The 26,914-nt window shown below is 44.9% G+C and overlaps 1 protein-coding gene across 1 annotated transcript in view; it reads right to left on the bottom strand.

The window, feature by feature from the left end:
* LOC139262449 (polycystin-2-like protein 1) overlaps window positions 1-26,914 on the bottom strand; it is a 151,295-nt gene that overhangs the window by 40,393 nt on the left and 83,988 nt on the right. Inside the window, exons 4-6 of the mRNA XM_070877637.1 lie at window positions 24,108-24,358; window positions 17,081-17,305; window positions 15,651-15,879 (exon numbers count right to left, since the gene is read on the bottom strand). Of these exons, the coding sequence (XP_070733738.1) occupies window positions 15,651-15,879; window positions 17,081-17,305; window positions 24,108-24,358 (705 nt within the window). The remainder of the gene's footprint in view (window positions 1-15,650; window positions 15,880-17,080; window positions 17,306-24,107; window positions 24,359-26,914) is intronic.

Below are 26,914 nucleotides of genomic sequence, written 5' to 3'. Positions count from 1 at the left end.
AATGACTACATAAAGTTCCCCATGACCACTCACGCAATGCGTGAAAGGGCTGTGGGCTTCTCCAGGATTGCTGGGCTTCTCAAACGTACGGGGCTGTATTGATTGTACCCACATTGCCTTCTGAGCACCTTTGGAGGATTCCAAGATGTACAGGAACAGAAAAGACTTCCACTCCGTTAATGTGCAGCTCGTGTGTGACGACGTGCAAGATAGCCTGGGAGTATCCATGATGCGTTCATCGTACGCGAGGGCGTTATATCTGCCATGTTTCAACAGCAGCCAGAAGGGCAGAGCTGGCTACTGGGAGACAAAGGGTACGGCCTCGCCACCTGACCCATGACGCCCCTACGCGTAACCCAGATGGAAGCTGACCGGGAATACAACATGTCGCACATTGCGACGCGCAGCATAATAGAGGACCATTGGCATCTTGAACCAGCCTAGACCATTCCGGAGGCTACTTTTTAATACTCCCTTGAGATTGTTGGTCAGTTCACTGTTGTGTGCTGCATGCTACATAACTTAGCCATCATGAGGCAGCAGCAGCTGGTAGTAGAAGACCCACCTGAGGTGAGAGTGGCTGATGATGAGGAGGAAGATGCAGATGATGAGGAGGAAGAGGAAACCATGCAACTACCTGAACCCGGAGCATGACGATGGAAGAGGGCAGGCTGTCATGCCCCTTTAACGATGTCTCAAGCCTTGCGCCAGCAGCTCATCCGTGAACACTTTGCTGCCTGAAGGCTCAGCGGCAACTATTCCAAATCTTTACTGTTTGGACCTGTTCTGTAATGTTGTGTTGTGTGTTAATGGAACAAATAATGGAAATGATTCTTGTTTACTTCAAAAGGTTGGGTTAATAATAGAACAAATAATGGAAATGATTTAGTTATAATTTAAAATATATTTTATTCAAAAGTTTAACAAATACTTGTACGTAACTTAACTTTAATAAAAATATTCTTGTATCAAACGTTAAAGTTTTCAGTTAAGATCACTTACAAACTTTAACATCACTTACACACTCTAAGCTCACTTAAACATTTTAAGAACACTTACAAACCTTTAAACTTGTAAATTTACTTAACTTACTAAAAATTTTTAATTTGAGAACAGTTACAACAATAACAACAATAATAATAAGAACAACAACAGCAGCAAAGAAAGACTCTCCTCCACCTTATTCTAAGACTTGTTCTCATTGACTCCACCCCTGCCCACAGACGGTGTCGCAGTGTTTCTCGGGTTGGTACCAAGCTTATTCTTTTGAGCATCTCGGGTAATGCGCATTTCCTGATTGGGGGGTGGGGGTGGGGGGGAGGGGGAGCAGCCGGTAATGTGGAAGGCCCGGCTTGGGCCTCTTCAAAGGCTGGTCTGGAGATTGGAGTGGGAGTGACAGTTGATTCTGTCAATGGGTGCGGGGTCTGGGTCTGTTAACATAAGAAATAGGAACAGGAGTAGGCCATTCGGCCCATTGAGCCTGCTCTGTCATTTAATAAGATCATGGCTGATCTGATCATGGACTCAGCTCCACTTCCCTGCCTGCACCCCATAACCCTTTATTCCTTTATCGCTCAAAAATCGGTCTATCTCCGCCTTGAATATATTCAATAACCCAGCCTCCACAGCTCTCTGGGGCAGAGAATTCCATAGAGTTATAACCCTCAGAGAAGAAATTCCTCCTCATCTCAGTTTTAAATCGGTGTCCCCTTATTCTGAGACTATGTCCCCTAGATTTAGTTTCCCATATGAGTGGTAACATCCTCTCTGCATCCATCTTGTCGAGCTCCCTCATTATCTTTTCGATAACACAGAAACATAGAAACATAAAAAATAGGTGCAGGAGTAGGCCATTCGGCTCGTCGAGCCTGCACCACCATTCAATAAGATCATGGCTGATCATTCACCTCAGTACCCCTTTCGTGCTTTCTCTCCATACCCCTTGATTCCTTTAGCCATAAGGGCCATATCTAACTCCCTCTTGAATATATCCAATGAACTGGCATCTCTGCGGTAGAGAATTCCACAGGTTAACAACTCTCTGAGTGAAGACATTTCTCCTCATCTCGGTCCTAAATGGCTTACCCATTATCCTTAGACTGTGTCCCCTGGTTCTGGACTTCCCCAACATCGGGAACATTCTTCCTGCATCTAACCTGTCCAGTCCCGTCAGAATTTTATATGTTTCTATGAGATCCCCTCTCATTCTTCTAAACTCCAGTGAATACAGGCCCAGTCGATCCAGTCTCTCCTCATATGTCAGTCCTGCCATCCCGGGAATCAGTCTGGTGAACCTTCGCTGCACTCCCTCAATATCAAGAACGTCCTTCTGCAGATTAGGAGACCAAAACTGAACACAATATTCCAGGTGAGGCCTCACCAAGGCCCTGTACAATTGCAGTAAGACCTCCCTGCTCCTATACTCAAATCCCCTAGCTATGAAGGCCAACATACCACTTGCCTTCTTCACCGCCTGCTGTACCTGCATGCCAACTTTCAATGACTGATGTACCATGACACCCAGGTCTCGTTGCACCTCCCCTTTTCCTAATCTGCCGCCATTCAGATAATATTCTGCCTTCGGGTTTTTGTCACCAAAATGGATAACCTCACATTTATCCACATTATACTGCATCTGCCATGCATTTGCCCACTCACCTAACCTGTCCAAGTCACCCTGCAGCTTCTTAGCATTCTCATCACAGCTCACACCGCCACCCAGCTTAGTGTCATCTGCAAACTTCCAAATCATTGATATATATTATAAATAGCTGGGATCCCAGCACTGAGCCATGCGGCACTCCACTAATCATTCCATGCCATTCTGAAAAGAACCCGTTTATCTCGACTCTCTGCTTCCTGTCTGCCAACCAGTTCTCTATCCACGTCAGTACATTACCCCCAATACCATGTGCTTTAATTTTGCACACCAATCTCTTGTGTGGAACCTTGCCAAAAGCCTTTTGAAAATCCAAATATACCACATCCACTGGTTCTCCCTTGCCCACACTACAAGTTACATCCTCAAAAAATTCTAGATTTGTCAAGCATGATTTCCCTTTCATTAATCCATGCTGACTTGGACCGATCCGGTCACTGCTTTCCAAATGCGCTGCTATTTCATCTTTAATAATTGAGTCCAACATTTTCGCCACTACTGATGTCAGGCTAACCGGTCTATAATTACCCGTTTTCCCTCTCCCTCCTTTTTTAAAAAGTGGTGTTACATTAGCTACTCTCTAGTCCATAGGAACTGATCCAGAGTCGATAGACTGTTGGAAAATCTTCACTATTTCTAGGGCCACTTCCTTAAGTACTCTGGGATACAGACTATCAGGCCCCGGGGATTTATCGGCCTTTAATTCCATCAATTTCCCTAACATAATTTCCTGCCTAATAAAGATTTCCTTCAGTTCCTCCTTCTCACTAGACCCTCAGTCCCCTAGTATTTCCAGAAGGTTATTTGTGTCTTCCTTCGTGAAGACAGAACCAAAGTATTTGTTCAACAGGTCTGCCATTTCTTTGTTCCCCATTATAAATTCACCTGAATCTGACTGCAAGGGACCTACGTTTGTCTTCATTAATCTTTTTCTCTTCACATATCTATAGAAGCTTTTGTAGTCAGTTTTTATGTTCCCAGCAAGCTTCCTCTCATACTCTATTTTCCCTCTCCTAATTAAACACTTTCTCCTCCTCTGCTGAATTCTAAATTTCTCCCAGTCCTCAGGTTTGCTGCTTTTTCTGGCCAATTTATATGCCTCTTCCTTGGATTTAACACTATCCTTAATTTCCCTTGTTAGCCATGGTTGAGCCATCTTCGCCATTTTATTATTACTCCAGACAGGGATGTACAATTGTTGAAGTTCATCCATGTGATCTTTAAATGTTTGCCATTGCCTTTCCACCGTCAACTCTTTAAGTATCATTTGCCAGAATTTTCTAGCCAATTCACATCTCCGACCATTGAAGTTACCGTTCCTTAAGTTCAGGACCCTAGTCTCTGATTTAACTGTGTCACTCTCCATCTTAATAAAGAGTTCTACCATATTATGGTCACTCTTCCCCAAGGGGCCTTGCACAAGAAGATTGCTCATTAGTCCTTTCTCATTACACATCACCCAGTCTAGGATGGCCAGCCCTCTAGTTGGTTCCTCGACATATTGGTCTAGAAAACCATCCCTAATACGCTCCACTAAATCCTCCTCCACCGTATTGCTACCAGTTTGGTTAGCCCAATTTATATGCAGATTAAAGTCGCCCATGATAACTGCTGTACTTTTATTGCACGCATCCCTCTCATTCTTCTGAACTCCAATGAGTATCGGCCCAACTTACTCAACTTATCTTCATAAGTCAACCATCTCATCTCTAGAATCAACCTAGTGAACCTTCTGTGAACAGCCTCCAATGCAAGTATATCCTTCCTTAAATACGGAGACTAAAACTGTATGCAGTACTCCAGGTGTGGCCTCACCAATACCCTGTACAGTGGTAGCAGGACTTCTCTGCTTTTATACTCTATCCCCCTTGCAATAAATGCTAACATTCCATTTGCCTTCCTGATTACTTGCTGTACCTCCACACTAACTTTTTGTGTTACATGGACAAGGAACCCCAAGTCCCTCTATAATGCAGAACTTTGCAATTTTTCTCCGTGTAAATTATAATTTGCTTTTCAATTTTTTCTGCAAAAGTATATAACCTCACATTTTCCCACATTATACTCTAGCTATTAAATTTCTTCCCACTCACTTAGCCTGTCTATATCCCTTTGCAGATTTTTTGTGTCCTCCTCACAATTAGCTTTCTCACCCATCTTTGTATCATCAGCAAATTTGGCTACATTACACTCGGTCCTTTCATTCTAGTCACTAATATAGATTGTAAATAGTTGAGGCCCCAGCACCGATCCTTGCCGCACTCCACTAGTTACTGTTTGCCAATCGGAAAATGATCCATTTATCCCGACTCGCTGTTTTCTGTTAGTCAGCCAATCCTCTATCCATGCTAATATATTACCCACAACCCCCTGAACTTTTATCTTGTGCAGTAACCTTCTATGTGGCACCTTATCGAATTCCTTCTGGAAATCCACCACATTCACTGGTTCCCCAAATCCAGCTTGCTCGTTACATCCTCAAAGAACTCCAGCAAATTTGTCAAACATGATTTCCCTTTCATAAAACCATGCTGACTCTGCCTGATTGAATTATGCTTTTCCAAATGACCCGCTACAGACTCCAGCATTTTCCTAACAACAGATGTTAGGCTAACTGGTCTACAGTTTCCTGATTTTCGTCTGCTTCCTTATTGCAGCAGCTAACTCCGACATTCCCTCCCTCATGTGCCCTGACAGTGTGACAACTACCTGCAACATTCCCTCCCTCATGTGCACCGACACTGTATCCACTGCCTGAGACATTCCCTCCCTCATGTTCCCGGACAGTGTTCCCGTTTCTTTTGAGAGTGTTGTTACTTCTCCCCACAGTCTCGATACCTCATCACCCACCCACCAATGGTGAGCAGGAGTGATCGCGTAATGCTCTCTGCGTTCATTGCCATCATCTGAACCACAGCCTCAGGAGAGCGCTGTCGAGCTCTCCTTCCCCTCCTCACCCTGGGTGTGGCTCGCTGTATCCCACTGGGACCCTGAGCCTCGGATGGTGGGACCCTGGGTGTGCCTCGCTGCAACCCACTGGAATCCCCAGCCTCGGATTGTGGGAAACCATGGAATGTCCCAGCAACACATACCACTCAGGAAAGGGCCTGGCACCTCAATGGACAGCACCTGCACCTCCTCCAGAGTGAGTACAACAGTGGGGGCTTCATCCATCATCTCCCCCTTCCCGCCATGCTCTTGGTCTGGAAGGTGGGATTGGAAGATGTTCTCCTCTTCAGGCTTGTCCGCGTCTGAATCTTCTTCTGCATCGTCAGGGTTGTCCTCAAGTTCTGCAAAATATAACAGAACAGACAAGTGGTTTGCAGCAGAGGAGGGGCAGGGTGGGTGGCATGTGTAGGCTCACACAGCGCAGGCAGCAGGCTCATTTGAAGGACCATGGTGAATGATAGCACATTGCATCAACCGAAGTGTAGCTGATGGAGGCATCCCCATGAACCGAAGCATGGCTAGCCCGTGCAGTACTTGACATTTAGCAAAACCAGACTGTGGAATTTGCAGGACTTACGCTCTCCCCCAAGTGTGGTCCCAGCTTGTGCAGTGCTGATTGCTTTTCTCCAGGCAGGACCCATCAAAGCAGTGACCCTGTCTTCCATGGGTATCAGTGGGTGCAGACTTACTGGGCCTCCTCCTGTTCAAGTTCTTTCCCTTTTGTTGTGTGCCACCTTTGTATGCAAAGATGAAAATATAACTTTTTAGGGAGGGTGTCTTTCTGCTGGGTATGACATATATAGATGGTCACGTTTACAATTGCAATTCCAGTGAATAAATGAAAATATTACTTACACTAACTACTTGACCAAGGTCCTGCCACTTCTTTTTACGCTGGCCTCTAGACCTCGGGGTGGTCACCATTGCACAGTAATCTTCTGCAAGTTGGTTCCAGCGTTTCTTCATTTCTTTTGGTGAAACTTTTATGTGAGCTCTGCTGGTATCCAGCTCATGCCATCTGGCCTCAATTTCAGTAACCAGTGCCTCCACTTCATAAGAACTTAAGAAATAGGAGCAGGAGTAGGTCATATGGCCCCTCGAGCCTGCTCCGCCATTTAATACGATCATGGCTGATCCGATCATGGACTCAGGTCCATTTCCCTGCCCATTCCCCATAACCCCTTAATTCCTTATCGGTTAAGAAACTGTCTATCTCTGTCTTAAAGTTATACAATGTCCCGGCTTCCACAGCTCTCTGAGGCAGCGAATTCCACAGATTTACAACCCTCTGAGAGAAGAAATTCCTTCTCATCTCAGTTTTAAATGGGCGGCCCCTTATTCTAAGATTATACCCCCTAGTTCTAGTCTCTCCTATCATGGAAACATCTGCATCCACTTTGTCAAGCCCCCTCATAATCTTATATGTTTCAATAAGATCAACTCTCATTCTTCTGAATTCCAATGAGTAGAGGCCCAACCTACTCAACCTTTCCTCATAATTCAATTCCCTCATCTCCGGAATCAACCTAGGTGAACCTTCTCTGACCTGCCTCCAAAGCAAGTGTATCTTTTCGTAAATATGGAAACCAAAACTATACGCAGTATTCCAGGTGTGGCCTCACCAATACCCTGTACAACTGTGGCAAGACTTCCCTGCTTTTATACTCCATCCCCTTTGCAATAAAGGCCAAGATTCCATTGGCCTTCCTGATCACTTGCTGCACCTGCATACTAACCTTTTGTGTTTCATGCATAAGTACCCCCAGGTCCCGCTGTACTGCAGCACTTTGCAATCGTTCTCCATTTAAATAATAACTTGCTCTTTGATTTTTTTCTGCCAAAGTGCATGACCTCACACTTTCCAACATTATACTCCATCTGCCAAATTTTTGCCCACTCACTTAGCCTGTCTATGTCCTTTTGCAGATTTTTTGTGTCCTCCTCACACATTGCTTTTCTTTCCATCTTTGTATCGTCAGCAAACTTGGCTATGTTACACTCAGTCCCTTCTTCCAAGTTGTTAATATAGATTGTAAATAGTTGGGGTCCCAGCACTGACCACTGCGGCACCCCACTAGTCACTGTTTGCCAACCAGAGAATGAACCATTTATCTCAACTCTCTGTTTTCTGGTAGTTAGCCAATCCTCTAACAATCTTAATATATTACTCCCAACCCTGTGAACTTTTATCTTATGCAGTAACCTTTTATGTGGCACCTTGTCAAATACCTTCCCGAAGTCCAAATACACCACATCCCCTTTATCCACCCTGTTTGTTACATCCTCAAAGAATTCCAGCAAATTTGACAAACATGACTTTCCCTTCATAAATCCATGCTGACTCTGCATGACCAAATTATGCTTTTCCAAATGTCCTGCTACTGCTTTTTTAATAATGGACTCCAACATTTTCCCAATCACAGATGTTAGGCTAACTGGTCTATATTTTCCTGTTTTTGTCTGCATCCTTTTTTAAATCCCGTAAGAAATTATTGGTCCTTGAGCCGCGTTGCATCTTGTATTGCTGCTCTGATTTTTCCAATGAGAATTAAAGTTCGCACACTGGCTCTTTAAAAATGGCCAAATGCAGACCGGGAGCTGTACTGGGCATGCAACCACGTCAAAAACATCCTTTTTTTTCACGCATGTGCAGAAGGTGGGGGGATCGTTTTTTGGCGCAGGCATTAGGCTCCACTCCCGAAGCTACAGGACAGGCTGCGCGGCACCAATTTCAAAAAATATAACAGGGAAACTTGCTACTTATATTTTTATAACTATAATCATAACCACTGCACTGCCATACCCAGGGAAATTCCAAGGCCGATTCAGGGAGTGAAGGCATTTGGGCCCCAAGCGAAGACCAGGCTTTCGGGCCCCCGGTGGTTTTCAGGCCTCTCTTCAGCGGCAACCAGGCGTTCAGTCCCCCGGCGACATCCAGACCTCTCCCAGATGGCGTCCAGGCATTCGGGCCCCCTTCGGAGATGACTGGGCCTCTACTTCCCCACAGTGCTCCAGGTGTGGTCTAGCCAGGGCTTTGTACAGCTGCAGAGGGCTGGCAGTGCCCATGGATCAGTACCAAAGGAGGTAGCTTACAACTGACTTTCAGTTTAAACTTGTAATCACCTTGGGAAAATTTTAAATAACTTGGGAAAATTTTTAAAACTTCGGGAGAAACTTTTAAACAACGTGGAGAAACTTTTAAAACCTCTGGAGGAACTTTTAAATAACTTGGGAAAACTTTTTTAAAACTTTGGGAGAAACTTTTAAAACTTCTGGAGAAACTTTTAAACGACGTGGAGGAACTTTCAAGAATTATTTTCTTTAAAAAATGTTTTATTAAGGAATTGAATACTGTACCTTAATCCAACTAGAAAATAGTTTGGTGTGTTTTATTCGCATTATTTTCAGTCATTTGAAACCGGGTTACTCACGACGATGCCCGACGAGCAGGTGTGCCTTCGACCAGACGACTGGGACATCACTGCCCACCGTCCCTCCTGCGGCGAGCCTGCATCCCTCTCCTCGTCGACGGCTGGACCTCTCTTTCCCCACTGGTGACCTGGCCTCTTCTACTAGTGAGCATCACGGCTATGACTCTTCCACCCTCCCACTCTTTGCTGACCCCCCACTCGGAACTCCAGCGGACAACTGATTTTCCTAATGCCTGCCCCCAACCAAGCCTCGGGCCACCTACCATCAAGGGCGCTAGTCGGCGCTGAGCTTGCAGCCAACATCTCACCGTAGGCAATTAGGCTCATACACAGTGCCTGGTCTCCAGTCGTCTTGGACCCCTCTTGCCACTGGACCCCTCTTGCTCAGCTAAGCCCGTGTGGTTGACGGTGTGCAATGGCCACCCCACGTTAAAAGAACTCATGCACAGGCATCTTCCACTCCGTTAACATGAAGTTCTGGACCTGGAATGTCAGGACTCTCATGGACAATTCCAACAGCGACAGGCCAGAACGCTGCACCGCCATAGTTGCTTTGACATCGACATCGCCACCCTAAGCGAGACCCGGCAGGCAGGGGAAAGCCAGCTCAAGGAACAAGGTGGAGGCTACACCTTTTTCTGGAAAGCCTTCATGGAGTCGGCTTCGCCATCAAAAATGAGCTGGTTGACCGCCTCAAAGACTCCCCCTGCGGGGTTAACGAACGCCTCATGATGCTTCGCCTTACCCTATCCCAGAACCAATGCGCCACAGTCAGCAGTGCGTACGCTCCAACACTCGATGCAATGGCTGAGACCAAAGAGCGTTTTTATTCCAACCTTGAAACATCCCTGTCCCGCGTCCCCGTGGGCGACAAACTGATCCTCCTGGGTGACTTCAACGCCAGGGTCAGCAAAGACACAGCACTTTGGGGAGGCGTGATTGGCAGAGAGGGGGTAGGGAAAGCCAACTCCAGCTGTACCCTACTCCTGACAAAATGTCTAGAGCATGAACTTCTCAGCACCAACACCCTGTTCCACCAGAGGGACAAATGCAAGACATCATGGCAACACCCTCGCTCCAAACACTGGCACCTGCTCGACTATTTCATCGTCTGAGCCAGGGATTGCAAGGATGTGCGCATCACCTGCGCCATGACAGGAGCTGACAACTGCTGGACGGACCATCGCCTAATCTGATCCATCATCGATATTAACATAGCCTCAAAGCAGAGGGGACAACAGAAGCAGTGCTGCAAAAAAAGTCAATGCCGGGGCACTTAAAGACCCAGCTAAGAGCGCCCTATGCAGCCAGCGCCTCACAGCTAACCTGGCGTGCCTTGATGACCTTGAGATGCTGAATGCCCACAGCACTTAGTCTGCCCTCCAGGCCACCACAACCAGTGCCTGCAAAGAGAAAAGCAGAAAATACCAGGACTAGTTTGATAAGAATGATCAGGAGATCCAAGAACTAATAGATCGCAAGTGCAGAGCATTTCTGAGCCTCAAGCAACAACCGAACTCGGGAACAGCAAAGCTCAAAGCTGAGGTCCAACAAAAAACCCGGGACCTAAAGAACAGGTGATGGATGGAGAAAGCACAGGAGATCCAACAACTGGCCGACAGCCATGATGTGCAAGGATTCTTCATCAAGGCCACCTACAGTGCAAATTCCCAAGGCCCCACCCCACTGCTGGCCAAGAACGGGAAAACACTCATCAAGGACACCGAGGCTGTCAGGGCCCGCTGGAAGGAGCACTTCGAAGATCTTCTCAATCGAGACTCTGCCTTTGACTCGAGTGCTCTCGACTCCATCCTGCAGCATGCGACCCGCCACCACCTCAGTGAGACCCCAATGTTGCACGAGGCAGGAAAAGCCATAAGACAGCTCAAGAACAACAAGGCTACGGGAGCGGATGGAATGCCTGCTGAGGCACTAAAGTATGGTGGAGAGGTGCTGTTGGCGCAGATACATTACGTCATCTCTCTCATCTGGAAGGCGGAGAGAATGCCGGGAGATCTCAGAGATGCAGTGATTGTGACCATCTTTAAAAAAGGGGACAAGTCCGACTGCGGCAATTACAGGGGAATCTCCCTGCTATCAGTCACTGGGAAAGTTATTGCTAGAGTCCTCCTCAATCGTCTTCTCCCTGTGGCCGAGGAGCTCCTCCCGGAGTCACAGTGCGGATTTCGTCCCCTACGGGGCACAACAGACATGATCTTTACTGCGCGACAGCTGCAGGTAAAATGCAGGGATCAGCGCCAGCCCTTATACATGGCCTTCTTCGACCTTACAAAAGCCTTTGACATGGTCAACCGTGAGGGTCTATGGAGCGTCCTCCTCCATTTCGGATGCCCCCAAAAGCTTGTCAACATCTTTCGCCTGCTCCACGACGACATGTAGGCTGTGATCGTTACCAACGGATCCATCACAGACCCAATCCACGTTCGGACTGGTGTCAAACAGGGCTGTGTATCGCCCCAATCATCTTTTCAATCTTCCTCGCTGCCATGCTCCACCTCACAGTCAACAACGCTGGAGTGGAACTAAACTACAGAACCAGTGAGAAGCTGTTTAGCCTCCAGGCCAGGTCCAAGATCACCCCAACCTCTGTTGTTGAGCTACAGTATGTGGATGATGCCTGAGTCTGCACACATTCTGAGGCTGAACTCCAGGATACAGTCAACATATGTACTGAGGCATACGAAAGCATGGGCCTTACACTAAACATCCATAAGGCAAAGGTCCTCCACCAGCCTGTCCTCACCGCACAGCACTGCCCACCAGTCATCAAGATCCACGGCGCGGCCCTCGACAACGTGGACCATTTCCCATACCTCGGGAGCCTCTTGTCAACAAAGACAGACATTGGTGCGGAGTTTCAACATCGTCTCCAGTGCGCCAGTGCAGTCTTCGGCCACCTGAAGACCAGGCCCTCAAATCTGCCACCAAGCTCATGGTATACAGGGCTGTAGTAATACCCGCCCTCCTGTATGGATCAGAGACATGGACTATGTACAGTAAGACACCTCAAGTCACTGGAGAAATACCACCAGCGATGTCTCCGCAAGATCCTACAAATCCCCTGGGAGGACAGGCGCACCAACATCAGTGTCCTCGTCCAGGCTAACATCCCCAGCATTGAAACACTGACCACACTTGATCAGCTCCGCTGGGCAGGCCACATAGTTCGCATGCCAGACACGAGACTCCCAAAGCAAGCGCGCTACTCGTAACTCCTTCACGGCAAACGAGCCAAAGGTGGGCAGTGGAAACGTTACAAGGACACCCTCAAAACCTCCCTGATAAAGTGCGACATCCCCACTGGCACCTGGGAGTCCCTGGCCAAAAACCGCCCTAAGTGGAGGAAGTGCATCCGGGAGGGCGCTGAGCACTTCGAGTCTCAACGCTGAGAACGTGCAGAAATCAAGCGCAGGCAGCGGAAAGAGTGTGTGGCAAACCTGTCCCAGCCACCCCTTCCCTCAACGACTATCTGTCCCACCTGTGACAGAGTCTGTGGCTCTCGTATTGGACTGTTCAGCCACCAAAGAACGAATTTCAGTAGTGGAAGCAAGTCTTCCTCGATTCCGAGGAACTGCCTATGATGATGATGATGATTTTTGGAGTAGTTGGGGCCAGGAAAAAAACAGCAATACGCAAAAAAACAGCATTGGGGAAAATTGAGCCCGTTTTGTTGGCAAATGTAGCAGCAAGGTCCCACAAACACCTGAGAATGAATCACCAGATTATGTATTTTTAGTGATGTGGGTTGAGAGAGGAATATTGGCCAGGACTTTGGGAAAACTCCCTACTATTTTTTTTAAACTACTAAGGAATCTTTTACATTTACCCTTGCTAGTAGATAGGCCTGAATTTAATGTCTCATCTGAAAGATGGCACCTCTGATACTTGCATCCCTCAGTTTTGCACTGACATGTTAGCCTTGATTATATGTTTCAGTACAAGATATCCTATTCTTATATAGATAGGATTAGGATTTGGCTTAATCTTATATGATTAAAGTTATTGCTTTCTTTTTACTTCTGGCTTGTGGATTTGTACTGTAGGTAGAAATAATGAAATGGTTAAAATTGTTCACTCACAGGATGCTTTCAGGTTTAATGTGTCTGTGCAATTTAACTGACTGTGCTGTTTAGTTTTTGCTGAATGTGTGTGCAGGATGTATGATTTGTGCCTGTTGATTTATTTTTGTGGCCACAATATGAAACGAGATAGCCAAGGCAGTCTTGAGATAGGAAGTGGGATAATGGAGCTCAGAATGATTCATTACATTCTAAATGGTAAACAAGTTGACAACTGGCGATTTGAAGGACATATCCCATTTCTGGGGGTCTTGTTCACAACAACACTTATCATGCCATAATGAATCAGCAATGATCGTGTATGTGATAGACGACCTTAAAAGATCTTGAGCTTTCTGTAACAATTTGTAAAGAGTCAGGATTGAAAGGATCGACAAAGATTACCTGTCTACCTGGGGAAACATGGTAATATCATTTATTTCTCTGTATGTCTACTGCTCAAAGACATTTCTTGTGTCTGGACTTAGTCGAACATAAACAGATTTGTTGTTGCAAACCATATTTGGTGTCGAATTCGAACTGTCTTAGAAACAGAGAAACATAAAAACATAGAAAATAGGTGCAGGAGTAGGCCATTTGGCCCTTCGAGCCTGCACCGCCATTCAATGAGTTCATGGCTGAACATGCAACTTCAGTACCCCATTCCTGCTTTCTTGCCATACCCCTTGATCCCCCTAGTAGTAAAGACTACATCTAACTCCTTTTTGAATATATTTAGTGAATTGGCCTCAACAACTTTCTGTGGTAGAGAATTCCACTGGTTCACCACTCTCTGGGTGAAGAAGTTTCTCCTCATCTCGGTCCTAAATGGCTTACCCCTTATCCTTAGACTGTGACCCCTGGTTCTGGACTTCCCCAACATTGGGAACATTCTTCCTGCATCTAACCTGTCTAAATCCGTCAGAATTTTAAACGTTTCTATGAGATCCCCTCTCATTCTTCTGAACTCCAGTGAATACAAGCCCAGTTGATCCAGTCTTTCTTGATATGTCAGTCCCGCCATCCCGGGAATCAGTCTGGTGAATCTTCGCTGCACTCCCTCAATAGCAAGAATGTCCTTCCTCAAGTTAGGAGATCAAAACTGTACACAATACTCCAGGTGTGGCCTCACCAAGGCCCTGTACAACTGTAGTAACACCTCCCTGCCCCTGTACTCAAATCCCCTCGCTTTGAAGGCCAACATGCCATTTGCTTTCTTAACCGCCTGCTATACCTGCATGCCAACCTTCAATGACTGATGTACCATGACACCCAGGTCTCGTTGCACCTCCCCTTTTCCTAATCTGTCACCATTCAGATAATAGTCTGTCTCTCTGTTTTTACCACCAAAGTGGATAACCTCATATTTATCCACATTATACTTCATCTGCCATGCATTTGCCCACTCTCCTAACCTATCCAAGTCACTCTGCAGCCTCATAGCATCCTCCTCGCAGCTCACACCGCCACCCAACTTAGTGTCATCCGCTACATTTAATCCCCTCGTCTAAATCATTAATGTACAATGTAAACAGCTGGGGCCCCAGCACAGAACCTTGCGGTACCCCACTAGTCACTGCCTGCCATTCTGAAAAGTATCCATTTACTCCTACTCTTATATGAGTCTATAGTGGAGCTTAAACCCACAATCTTCTGACTTACGGGTGAATGAGCCAAGCTGACACTAAAAGGGTCAGAAATAAACCACATAAAGGTGAGGAATGGGTGGAGCTTGGAAGCAAAGTTAACGAAATTCTAAAGATCTGAAAGCAGCACCAATACAGTCAGCAATCTAACAGAGCAAGACGTGTAAGGAAGGACCTTAGTAGGATTGGAACAAAGAATGTGACACATATCCTTCAAAAGGACAAGCATATCTGGAACCCATGCACGCTCCCATAATGACATCTTTTAACTGGAGGAAATGTGTGGAGTTAAAGGGGAAGTTGTTCAAAGTGAGACCAAGTTCAGCCAGGTGGTGAATGGGGGCTGTTTGCGTCAGTGTCTGACTGGGGAGAAGTGGAAGTCCCAGAAACCACCCTGGTGAGGGATGGTGTTAAAGAGTGATCACATCCATGATGGAAAGGCAACGATTAGATTGGGGCTGCAGAATCTGAAATAATCCAAGTGGCAGTGGGCAACAGAGGAGTCATGGATGTAGATGGGTAGATACTGGACAAGGGGGAAATAATAGGGCCAAGGAAAGAGAATTAGTTTGGTGGGGCAGGAGCTAACTGAAATAGGCTCTGTTTGTGTATGGTGAGGAGGAGGTAGAAACAGGCTGTACAAGTTAGAGATGTACATAGGCTTTTTCATTTTTGTTTTTCTGCCTAATTTCATGTAGTTAAAATCCCAACTGTTTATACTTTGTAAACTCTAAAATATTACAGCAATAATGGATAGATAGTGGGAACAAAAAAAATTTATGTTTCAATTGTTATTGTTATGTAAAAGGAACTAACCAATAGAATAAAGCATATTATGAGAGTAAGCACAAACTACTTCCTTTTCATATTAAAACATAATACTGACCAGAACAATTAAAGTATCCAAACAATGCCAAATATTCTTGAAGTATGATAACCTAAAGGTGTACAGCTTTAAGGCTCCTTGGATTATATAGTAGCAGATAAAGAAACAAAAAATAACTTCACAGGCAGCCAGAAAGTAGTCGAAGTTAGAAATATATCGTAGGAGTTTGACTGTGAGAAACTCAGAGGAAGGGATGGCTCCACCAGTTGCAGGAAATTCCACCAGTAGCCTGGTAAGCAAGCAAGTTATAAGATTCAATCAATTTGAAAGAACTGAAAACACATTTTACCTACTTGAAAATTAAATTTACAACATTTTTATAGTACAAATACAACCCACATCCTTTTAACTGAGCCTTGTCCACTAATTATTGAGGTTTACTCTTGTTATATACCAAATTTTCTCCGCCACAGTCTCTCGCCGCTCCTCAGTCCCAACCTCCCCGCTCCTCTGCTGTACCTGGGCCCCGCTAATGTTCCTTCCCACACCTGGGTTTTGGTGACGTCATCCAGTCACCCTCCTCAAAGCCGTCGCCCTCCTGGAATGGCTCACGCTGCATCTTGTAGTTGCATGCTCCTTTTATACCCCCGACCTCACAGGTCAAGGCACCACGCTGGTTCCAGGGCCGCCGCAATCAGCGGAGGTGCAGTGAATGATCGGGGTGGAGGAGTGGTGAGAGATCGTGGCGGAGGTGAGGCAAGAGATCATGGTCGAGGTGCGGCGACTGACCGGAGCAGAGGAGTGGAGAAAGATCGGGGTCCAGGAGCGATGTGATCGGGGCCCAGGAGAGGCGAGGGTTCGGGGCCCAGAAGAGTCGAGGGCCCATGGGGCAGCACGGGCCAGCCCACACTACGGTCTATGGACAGTAGGAATATGTGGGCGCACTAGGTACATACGGCAGAACTTGATTTAATCGTCTTGGTTAACCCTTGCCACTGGACCAAGACCTCGCTCTGTCAAACCCATGTGGTAGCTGGTGTGCAGCAGCCACCCCATGTTAAAATAATCCACGCAAAGGCATCTTCCACCCTTCAAAATGTAGTTCGGGACCTGGAATATCAGGTCCCTCATTGAAACACATGCAAACTCATCCCTTTTTGGTGTGAAAGCAGGTCATCCTCGATATGAGGGACTGCCTAATACTAATACTATACTATATCAAATTTACCCAGGTTTTCGTGTGCGGAGTTTGAGTTCTGGGAAAACAGAGTTAATTAAATGTGATTTACAAACAATTGTCTTTATTATGATGCTATACCCACAAAATCATCAATGGGAAAATAAAAAGTGGCTACAGATGAATTGCACGTGATGTGAGTTTAATGATGCACATATATATTGTTGGATTTCAATGTAACGTAAATATAAATTGAACTGTGGAAATTTGATTTGAACCATATTACTAAAATACTCAAAATGTTTTCACAAACCTGATGGCACAAAACAAGTTAACATTTGCATTGTAGACTGTAAAGTCTATTATGACAGCTCTACTCCCGGAATCAAGCCAAAGTTTAGATTTAAGACGTTTCATCTTCTCAGCACTGGTTTCTTTATTTCTGCCTAACTCGACAATGTAACCACCATTGCCGTATGTAGCAAGTCTACCCCAGTGCCACAGCTCGAATTGAGTATTAGGAACTGAGTATTCCCATCTGGTGGTATTTTAAAAAAGGGAGAAAAAGACATAAATTAACAAATGAGAAATATCTATATAATTGCATTGTGAACTTCGAGGATAATTTGCAGCATATTACAAGGTTATAATACTTGCGTGATTAGGATGTCAGAACCTGTGAAAGAACATGGGTTGCAACATAATATCAGATTTACTAATGCCATCAGTTCGTATTTGCTTAATTTCTATAAATTTTCTATCTGTTTTAGAAAGATTTTCTGTGAACATGCCAGTCAGATGGGAAATAATCAATATTGTTCTATCATTGATCTTGGAGATATCTGAGATATCACTGTACTTGTTATCCTCATTGCCTCACGTGAACTGCCTCTAGTATCTGATAATATTTAATCTGCTACTCCATACTAAGAGAAGTAACATCTCTTCAAATTATAGAATCATAGAAGTTTACAGCACGGAAAGAGGCCATTTCGGTCCATCGTGTCCGTGCCAGCCAACAAGAGGCTATCCAGCCTAATTCCACTTTCCTGCTCTAGGTCCATGACCCTGTTGGTTACGGCACTTCAGGTGCTCATCTAAGTACTTTTAAAATGTGGTGAGGGTTTCTGCCTCTACCACCCTTTCAGGCAGTAATCCAGACCCCCACAATCCTCTGGGTGAAGAAATTTCCCCTCAAATCCTTTCTAAATCTTCTTCCAATTACTTTAAATTTATGCCACCTAGTTGTTGACCCCTCTGCTAAGGGAAATAGGCCCTTTCTATCCACTATATCCAGGCCCCTCATAATTTTATACACCTCAATGCGGTCTCCCCTCAGCCTCTTCTGTTCCAATGAAAACAAATCCAGCCTATCTAATCTGTCCTCATAGCTTAGATTCTCTACTCCCGGCAACATCCTCGTAAATCTCCTCTGTACCCTCTCCAGTGCAATCATGTCCTTCCTGTAATGCGGTGACCAGAACTGCACACAGTACTCCAGCTGTGTCCTAACCAGTTTTTTATTCAGTTCAAGCATCACCCCCGCCCCCCCCCGCTCTTGTATTCTATGCCTCGGCTAATAAAGGCAAGCATACCGTATGCCTTCTTAACCACCTTATCTACCTGGCCTGCTACTTTCAGGGATCTGTGGACATGCTCTCCAAGGTCCCTTTGTTCCTCTACACTTCTCAGTATCCTACCATTTAATGTGTATTCCCGTTCCTTGTTCGCCCTCCCAAAATGCATTACCTCACACTTCTCTGGATTAAATTCCATTTGCCACTGTTCTGCCCACCTGACCAGTTGATTAATATCTTCCTGCAGTCTTTAGCTTTCTTCTTCATTATCAACCACGCAGCCGATTTTAGTATCATCTACAAACTTCTTAATCATACCCCCAACATTCAAGTCTAGATCATTGATGTATATCACAAAAAGCAAGGGTGCTAGTACTGAGCCCTGCGGAACCCCACTGGAAACATCCTTCCAGTCACAAAAACACCCATCAACCATTACCCTTTGCTTCCTGCCTCCGAGCCAATTTTGGATCCAACTTGCCACTTTGCCCTGGATTCCATGGGCTTTTACTTTTGTGACCAGTCTGCCATGTGGGACCTTATCAAAGCCTTGTTAAAATCCATATATATTTATGAGGGGCCAAATTATAGCCTTCACCTTAACAAAGAGAGTGATATTCTGAAGTTAACAATCCTCCAGCACAGGGTCTCGAAGAACTAGTCTGTACAGTTGGCCTCCAGCTCTGAAGTCATTTGTAAGATTTAATTAAGTTGAAATATGTGCTTACTGCTTAACACACAGATCAAGCAGAATGTATGTTCTACAGCTACCTGAATTTTTAAATGGATATAAGGTTGTCAATTTCTTGTGCAGGTAGCTCTGGAAGCTGGAGGATGCTGCCTCCAAACCTACAATAAGAGCTACACAATCAGGTACACCACCAGGGTCACTTTGATTCAGTTGGTCTCTCTCCTCAGTCAGAAGTATGTGGATTTGAGCTGCATGCAGAAGTTAAGCACATATTATGCACCGGGACTAAGTGCCATGTTGCTTTGTCGAAGGTGCCTGCTTTCAGATCAGATGTTAAACTAAGATCCTGTCTGCCTGTTTTGCTGTATGAAAAAGATTGCATGAAACTAATCAATGAAATGGTATGAACTGGCAGCGGAGGTAGCATAAAGGGAGCTGACCGGCGATTCGAAAAAAACACAAGGCGTGATGTCACAGGACAGCTGGTAACTGATTAGTTGGTAAAAGTCACATGTTTTTTTTTCTCTTCAAGTTAGGAAGCGGGATTACATATCTGGTTAGTGATAAAGCAGAAGCTTGGAGATTAGTAACAGATAATACTATATTAAATTAGTAACTGTTAATACTAAATTATATTAATAACTTGAATTAGATACATCGTAGTCTTAAGATCCTATAAAGTTAGTTTATAGTCGAATAAATAAAGGCAAGGCAGGGCAGCTCAGTACAGTGGAATGCACATCCTGTGCCATGTGGGAAATCCAGGACATTTCCTGTGTCCTGGACAATGACGTGTGCAGGAGGTGTCATCAGCTGGAGGAGCTCGAGCTCTGGGTTTTGGAACTTGAACAGCAGCTGGCGTCAGTGCAGTGCATCTGCGAGGCTGCGAGCTTCATATAAAGCATGTTTCAGGGGGTGGTCACCCCGTAGCTAAAGAGTGAGCAGGGACAGAGGGAATGGGTGACTGCCAGACAGAAGAGGACCAGGCAGGTAGTGCAGGAGGCCCCTGACTGCGTCTCGCTCTCCAACCAGTATTCTGTTCTGAGTACTGGTGAGGGCGATGGTTCCTCTGGGGAGTACAGCCAGAGCCAAGACGGCAGCACCACGTGTGGCTCAGCTTTATGGGGAGGGGGAGGAAGAAGAGTGGGAGAGCAATAGTGGTAGGGGATTCGATGGTTAGCAGAGCAGACAAGCATTTCTGTGGTCACAGATGTGACTCCAAGATGGTATGTTGCCTCCCTGGTTCCAGGGTAGGAAAGATAGGAGGTGGCGTGGCAGTATTGGTTAAGGAAAATGTTACAGTGCTGGAGAGGGAGAATGTCCTGGAGGGGATCAAGGACACAATCTTTATGGCTAGAGTTAAGAAATAATAGAGATGCCATTTACACTACTAGGTGTATTCTTTGACCATCAAATAGTGGGAAAGATATGGAGAAACAAATTTTCAGAGAAATTACAGAGAGGCGCAAGAACTATAGAGAAGTGATAATGGGGAACTACAACTATCCTAATATAGACCGGGATAGTAATAGTGTAAAGGGCAGAGAAGGGGAAGAATTTTGAAAATGTGTTCAGGAGAACATTCTTGATCAGTAAATTTCTGGTCTGACGAGGGAGTAGGCATTGCTGGATCTGGGGAATGAGGTAGGTCAAGTGGAGCAAGTGTCAATAGGTGAACATTTAGGGAACAGTGATCATAGGTTTAGATTAGCTATGGAGAAGGACAGGGAGCAATCTAGATAAAACATGTTTAACTGGGGGAAGGTCAATTTCAGTGGGATGAGAACGGATCTGGCCCGGGTAAGCTGGAATCAAAGATTGGCAGGCAAAACTGTAGTGGAACAGTGGGCTGCCTTTAAAGAGGAAGTAGTTCATAAAGGTCACAGTCGAGGTACATTCACATGAGGGGGAAAGGTAGGGCAACTAAAATCAGAGCTCCCTGGATGAATAAACAGACAGAGAATATGATGAAGCAGAAAAAGAGAAGGGTAGACAGATACAAGGTTCCAAATACATCTGAGAATCAGGCTATATATAGAAAGATCAGAAGGGAAGTGAAAAAGAAAATAAAAGGGGCAAAGAGAGGTTATGAGAATAGAATGGCAGCCAACGTAATAGGTAATCCAAAAGTCTTCTACAGGCATATAAATAGTAAATGGGTCGTAAGCGGAGGGGTAGGGGCTGATTAGGGACCAAATAGGAGATCTATGCATGGAGGCAGAGGGTATGGCTGAGACACTAAATGAATACTTTGCATCTGTCTTCACCAAGGAAGAGGATGCAGCCATAGACATTGTAAAGTAGGAGGATACAAATTGATAAAGAAGAAAGGCTGGCTGTACTTAAAGTAGATAAATCACCAGGAGCGGATGGGATGCAACCTAAGATGCTGAGGGAATTGAGGGTGGAAATCAATGAGGTACTGGTCATAATATTCCAATCCTCCATAGATATGGGGGTGGTGCCAGAGGATTAGAGAGTTGTAAATGTTACACCATTGTTCAAAACAGTGTGCAAAGATAAACCCAGGAACTACAGGCCAGTCAGTTTAACTTCAGTAGTGGGGAAGCTTTGAGAAACAGTAATCAGGGACAAAATCAACAGATACTTGGATAGGGGTGGATTAATTTAAAAAAGCCAACATGGATTTGTTAAAGGCAAATTATGTTTAACCAACTTGATCGAGTTTTCTGATGAGGTAACAGAGAGGGTTGATGTGGGTAATGCGGTTGATGTAGTGTACATGGATTTCCAAAAGGTGCTCGACAAAGTGCCACATAAGAGGCTTGCCAGCAAAATTTTTGAAGCCCATGGAATAAAAGGGACAGTGGCAGCATGGATACGAAATTGGCGAAGTGACAGGAAACAGAGAGTAGTGGTGAACGGTTGTTTTTCAGGCTGGAGGAAGGTATACAGTGGTGTTCCCCAGGGGTCGGTTCTACGACCACTGCTTTTCTTGATAAATATTAATGACTTGGACGTGGGTGTACAGTGCACAATTAAAATATTTGCAGATGACACAAAACTTGAAACTATAGTGAACAGTGAGGAGAGTGATAATTTTCAGGAAGACGTAGACAGACTGGTGAAATGGGCAGACACGTGGCAGATGAAATTTAATGCAGAAAAGTGTGAAGTGATGCATTTTGGTAGAAAGAATGAAGAGAGGACCTTTAAACTAAGAGGTACAATCCTAAAGGAGGTGCATGAACAGAGAGATCTGGGGGCTATGTTGCATAAATCGTTGAAGGTGGCAGGGCAGATTGAGAAAGCAGTTAAAAAGGCTTACGGGATCCTTGGCTTCATAAATAGAGATATAAAGTACAAAAGTGTGAAAATTATGATGAGCCTGCCTAAAACACTGGTTCGGCCCCAACTGGAGTATTGTGTCCAATTCTGGGCACCACACTTTAGGAAGGATGTGAAGGCATACAGAAGGTGCAGAAAAGATTGACGAGAATAATTCCAAGGATGAGAGACGGCAGTTACGTTGATAGACTGGAGAAGCTGGGGTTGTTCTCCTTGGAGCAGAGAAGATTGAGAGGAGATTTGATAGAGGTGTGCAAAATCATGAGGGGTCTGGACAGAGTAGATGGAGAAAAACTGTTCCCATTGGCAGAAGGGTTGAGAACCAGAGAACACAGATTTAAGGTGATTGGCGATAGAACCAAACGCGACATAAGAAAATTTTTTTTCATACAGCGAATGGTTAAGATCTGCACTGCCTGAAAGGGTGGTGGAGGCAGACTCAATTTTATCTTTCAAAAGGAAGTTGGATAAATATCTGAAGGAAACAAATTTGCAGGGCTGCAGGGAAAGGGCGGGGGAGTGGGACTAACCGAGAGCGTGTTCGACGAATAGAATGGCCTTCTTCCATGCTATAACTATTGTATGATTCTATGAACTCTGATTGGTCGAATGTAACATCTCTAGGGATCTGTACAGGGGTCTCAGCTTTTCACCCTATATATATATTACTAACTGGGATGAAGGAACATAGAGTTGTATTTCCAAGTTTGCAGATGGCACTAAGTTAAGAGGCACGGTAAGTTGTGTAGATGGGAGAAGAAGATTCCAAAGGGTCATAAACAGACTGAGTGGGCAAAACTATGGCAGATAGAGTTCAATGTGAGGAATTTTGAGCTCATCCATTTTAGATCGAAGACAAATTGGAATATATTCTTAATGGTGAGAGACTAGGAGCTGTTGAGGTGCAAAGGGAATTAGATGTCCGTGTAAGCAAATCACAAAAAGCTAATGTGCAGATACGAAAAGCAATAAGAAAGTGAAATGGAAAGCTTGCCTTTATCTCAAAGGGGTTTGAATTCAGAAGTGAGGAAGTGATGCTTCAGTTGTACAAAGCCTTGGTCAGATCACCTGCTGTGATCCGTTCAGTGTTGGTCACCAGACCGATAGACTGGCCTTGGAACGAGTGCAGATTCATCACAATGATACTGAGACTTAAAAGGTTAAATTGTGAGGGCCGGTTACATAAAATATGCTTGTATTTCCTTGAGTTTAGAAGGTTGATAGGTTTTTAAAATAGTAAAGGGATTCGATAGGCTAGATACAGAGAAACTATTTCCTCTGGTGGGAGAATCCAGATAGGGTGCAATCTTAAAGTTAGATCTAAGCCATTTAGAAGTGTAATCAGGAAGCACATTTTCACACAAAGGGCAGTGGAAATCTGGAACTCTCTCCACCAAAAGTCTATGGATTCTGGGTCAATTAAAACTTTTAAGATTGAGATTGTTAGAGTTTTATTAGGCAAGGGTATCAAGTGATATGGATCAAAGGCAGGTTACTGGAGTTGAGGTACAGATCAACAATGATCTGATTGAATGGCGGAACAGGCTCAAGGGTTGCATGCCCCACTGGTATTCCTATGTTCCTTCGTTGCCTAGTGATTTGTTTAATTGATCACGCCTGTGTGAAGCAAATTGCAATGTTGTTCTACATTAAGCGCCTTGGGACTTTTTATTAAAGGCACTATATAAATTCAGATTCTTGCTTTCGACTTGCAAAAATAAATTTGTCTGAAAGATTTCAAGAAATGTTTATATAAAACTTACTCTGATCCAGTTTTAGGGCCGAATGATGTAAGGTCTTCAGATCCAAAACGATAAGCATCATAACAGTCTTTAATGAAATCTTGAAAATATTCATGAACAGTGCAAGTATTGTTGCGCACCCTCAACTGTCGCATTTGAGGGAGTCCTAAAAGGATATTCTCATAGTATATGTAGCTCCTGCCTTGATACAAAGGCTGGCCATTGTACCATTCTTTCCAGTAAAGACTATCCAGCAATGGTCCCTCTGCAAACTGTAAATAGTAATGTTATGGAATTTATAATGAACCTAAAATACATAAAAATAATTTTCAATTTAAATACAATTTTAGTGTTCTTACTTTGCTCCACAGATTTTTATGTACAGTAGGTTCCAGTTAAAAAAAACTTCAATAATGCAGACTCATTATTAGTTAACTACTTAATGAGACATTTTGATCACCACTGGTCATCAAGTTCCTGAAGTAACAATCAATAATACCATGTTGTTGATGTAAAAAACTAAGCTTGTGCTATTGTCATGAACCTTTAGGGTCAAATTTTGTTGTACGGCATAGATCGAGTGGTGGTGCATCTGTTCCAACTACCTGCCTGATGCAAGCAGTGGGGGACCCGTGGCATTTTTGTTGCCAGGCTTAATTTAATTGCAATTGGTGATCTGCCAGTACTAATCGTGCTCCCTATGGGCAGTTCGCCAATTGGCAGGGTGAGAAATTTGGAAGGGCCGCCCATAAAGAGATGAGCACATTTCGGTGATGAGTGTGGAAGGCGATTTTCTGGAGCACAGGCAGTATGACTTCACCCAGGAACAGATTCTCTGATACAGTGGTGGAGGTGCTCATAGAGAAAGTCTGCAGCAAGAAGTAGCCTTCCCCTCCGATAGAGATGCGCTCAAACTTCTCAGCAGCAATGGAAAGAGGTGGCTGAGCAGGTACATGTCACAAGCACCGTTCCCAGGACATAAGAACATAAGAAATAGGAACCGGAGTAAAACATTTAGCTCTTCGAGCATGCTGCACCATTCAGTATGTTCATGGCTGATTTTCTACTTCAACTCCAGTTTCCTACACTATCCCCATATCCCTTGGTTCCCTTAGTATTCAAAAATCCATCAATCTCTGTCTCGAATATACTCAACGGCTCTCTGGGATGGAGAATTCCGAAGATTCACAATCTATTGAGTGAAGAAATTTCTCCTCATCTCAGTCCTAAATGGCCAACCCCTTATTCTGAGATTGCGACCCCTCATTCTAGACTGCCCAGCCAGGGGAAACATCCTCCCAGCATCTACCCTGTCAAGCCCTGTAACAATTTTATATGTTTCAATGAGATCACCTCTCATTTTTCTAAATTTTAGGGAATATAGACCTAGTCTACTCAATCTCTCCTCATAGGATAATGCCTTATCCCAGGAATCAGTCCAGTGACCTTTGTTGCATACCCTCTAAGGCAAGTATATTCTTCCTTAGGTATAGAATCATAGAGCCCAAGTTTGCACCCACGGTTAGAATGGCGCACCTCCATGAGGTGTGCCGACTTTTTAGAACAGAAACGGTGCCTATTATTTAACTTTTATTCTCCATGCAGCAGCACCGATGTAGGGCCCTGGCGTAGCGCAGCAGAACGTGTGGGGGGTGGAGCCAGGTCCCGGTGCTGAAAACAGTGCTGGGACCTCTGCACATGCGCGCTAGAGTGTGCGCGCATGTGCAGTAGCTCCTCACCCCCAGCTTCTGTGTGCGTGTGCTGCAGGCTGTGTGGGAGGGGCCCGAAGCATGCCACCCCTAGCCCTGGCCGAATGGGCTCTCCGTCGCGACCTGTGAGGGAACAGACGGCAATATCCATCATCGGAGACAGGAGATCCCGGGAACAGAAAGCCAAACAAGAAAGGGAGAAGGAGCTGACAACAGTGGCCATCAAGAAGGAAGATGACTGACGCCATCGTGTGTTCCTTGGGACTGCCTCGGAGATGTTCGGGGTGGGCGGGGATAGCAGAAAAGCAAAGAGATTGGGGGCAAGTCATGAGTAGGATGGGACCTGGGCAGGCTCGTCTGTTTAACGTTGCCCCACTCCTCCCCCCATCCCTCCCTCCTCTTCCCCCCTTCCTCTTCCGCCCTCCTCCTCCTCCCCCCTCCTCTTCCCCCCCTCCTCCTCCCCCCATCCCCCCCTCCTCTTCCCCCCTCTCCTCTTCCCCCCCTCCTCTCCCTCATTGGCGGCCCACTGCTTTCCCTTCACATAAAGGTAGGACTTCTATTTTTTATTTGTTATTGATTGATTGCTTATTACTTTGGTCTTGGTGCTTTTGGTTCCTTCTATTTTTTATTTTTTAATTAATTACTTATTATTTTTTGTGCTTTGTTTAGTGCTTTGTAAGTCTTGGTGCTTTCCTTGTATTTTTTATTTGTTATTGAATGCTTATTTTAGTGCTTGGTGCTTTAAATGTACTGCTTTGTTTAGTGCTTAGTGCTTTAAATGTACGTATGCTTCTTTAATGTTGTTGTGAAGGTGTTTAGTGCTTTGGAAAATCCTCGAACTTCCTTTCCCCCATCTATCTCTGGCTACCTGCGCCTGATTCCTAAAGTGTCCGCAAGGTTTTTCTGAGCGTACAAAAGTGGATACATACGCTGGCCTAAGTTAGTTTGGAGTAACTATTGGCTGTCTAAACTTGCTTAAATGGCCAAAACAGGCGTAAGTGGCTGGTAACGCCCCTTTTGAAAAAAACTGAACTAAAAAGAAACGGAACTAACTCACTGAAACTGGAGCAAATTAAATGTGAAGAATTGCGATTTTTAAGATACTCCAAAAAAAACTAG

This window comes from Pristiophorus japonicus, chromosome 4 (assembly GCF_044704955.1).
Source record: "Pristiophorus japonicus isolate sPriJap1 chromosome 4, sPriJap1.hap1, whole genome shotgun sequence".
NCBI classification, from domain to species: Eukaryota; Metazoa; Chordata; class Chondrichthyes; family Pristiophoridae; genus Pristiophorus; species Pristiophorus japonicus.
Note: the sequence above shows the minus strand (reverse complement) of the source record. Positions and strands in the feature narration are given on the sequence as shown.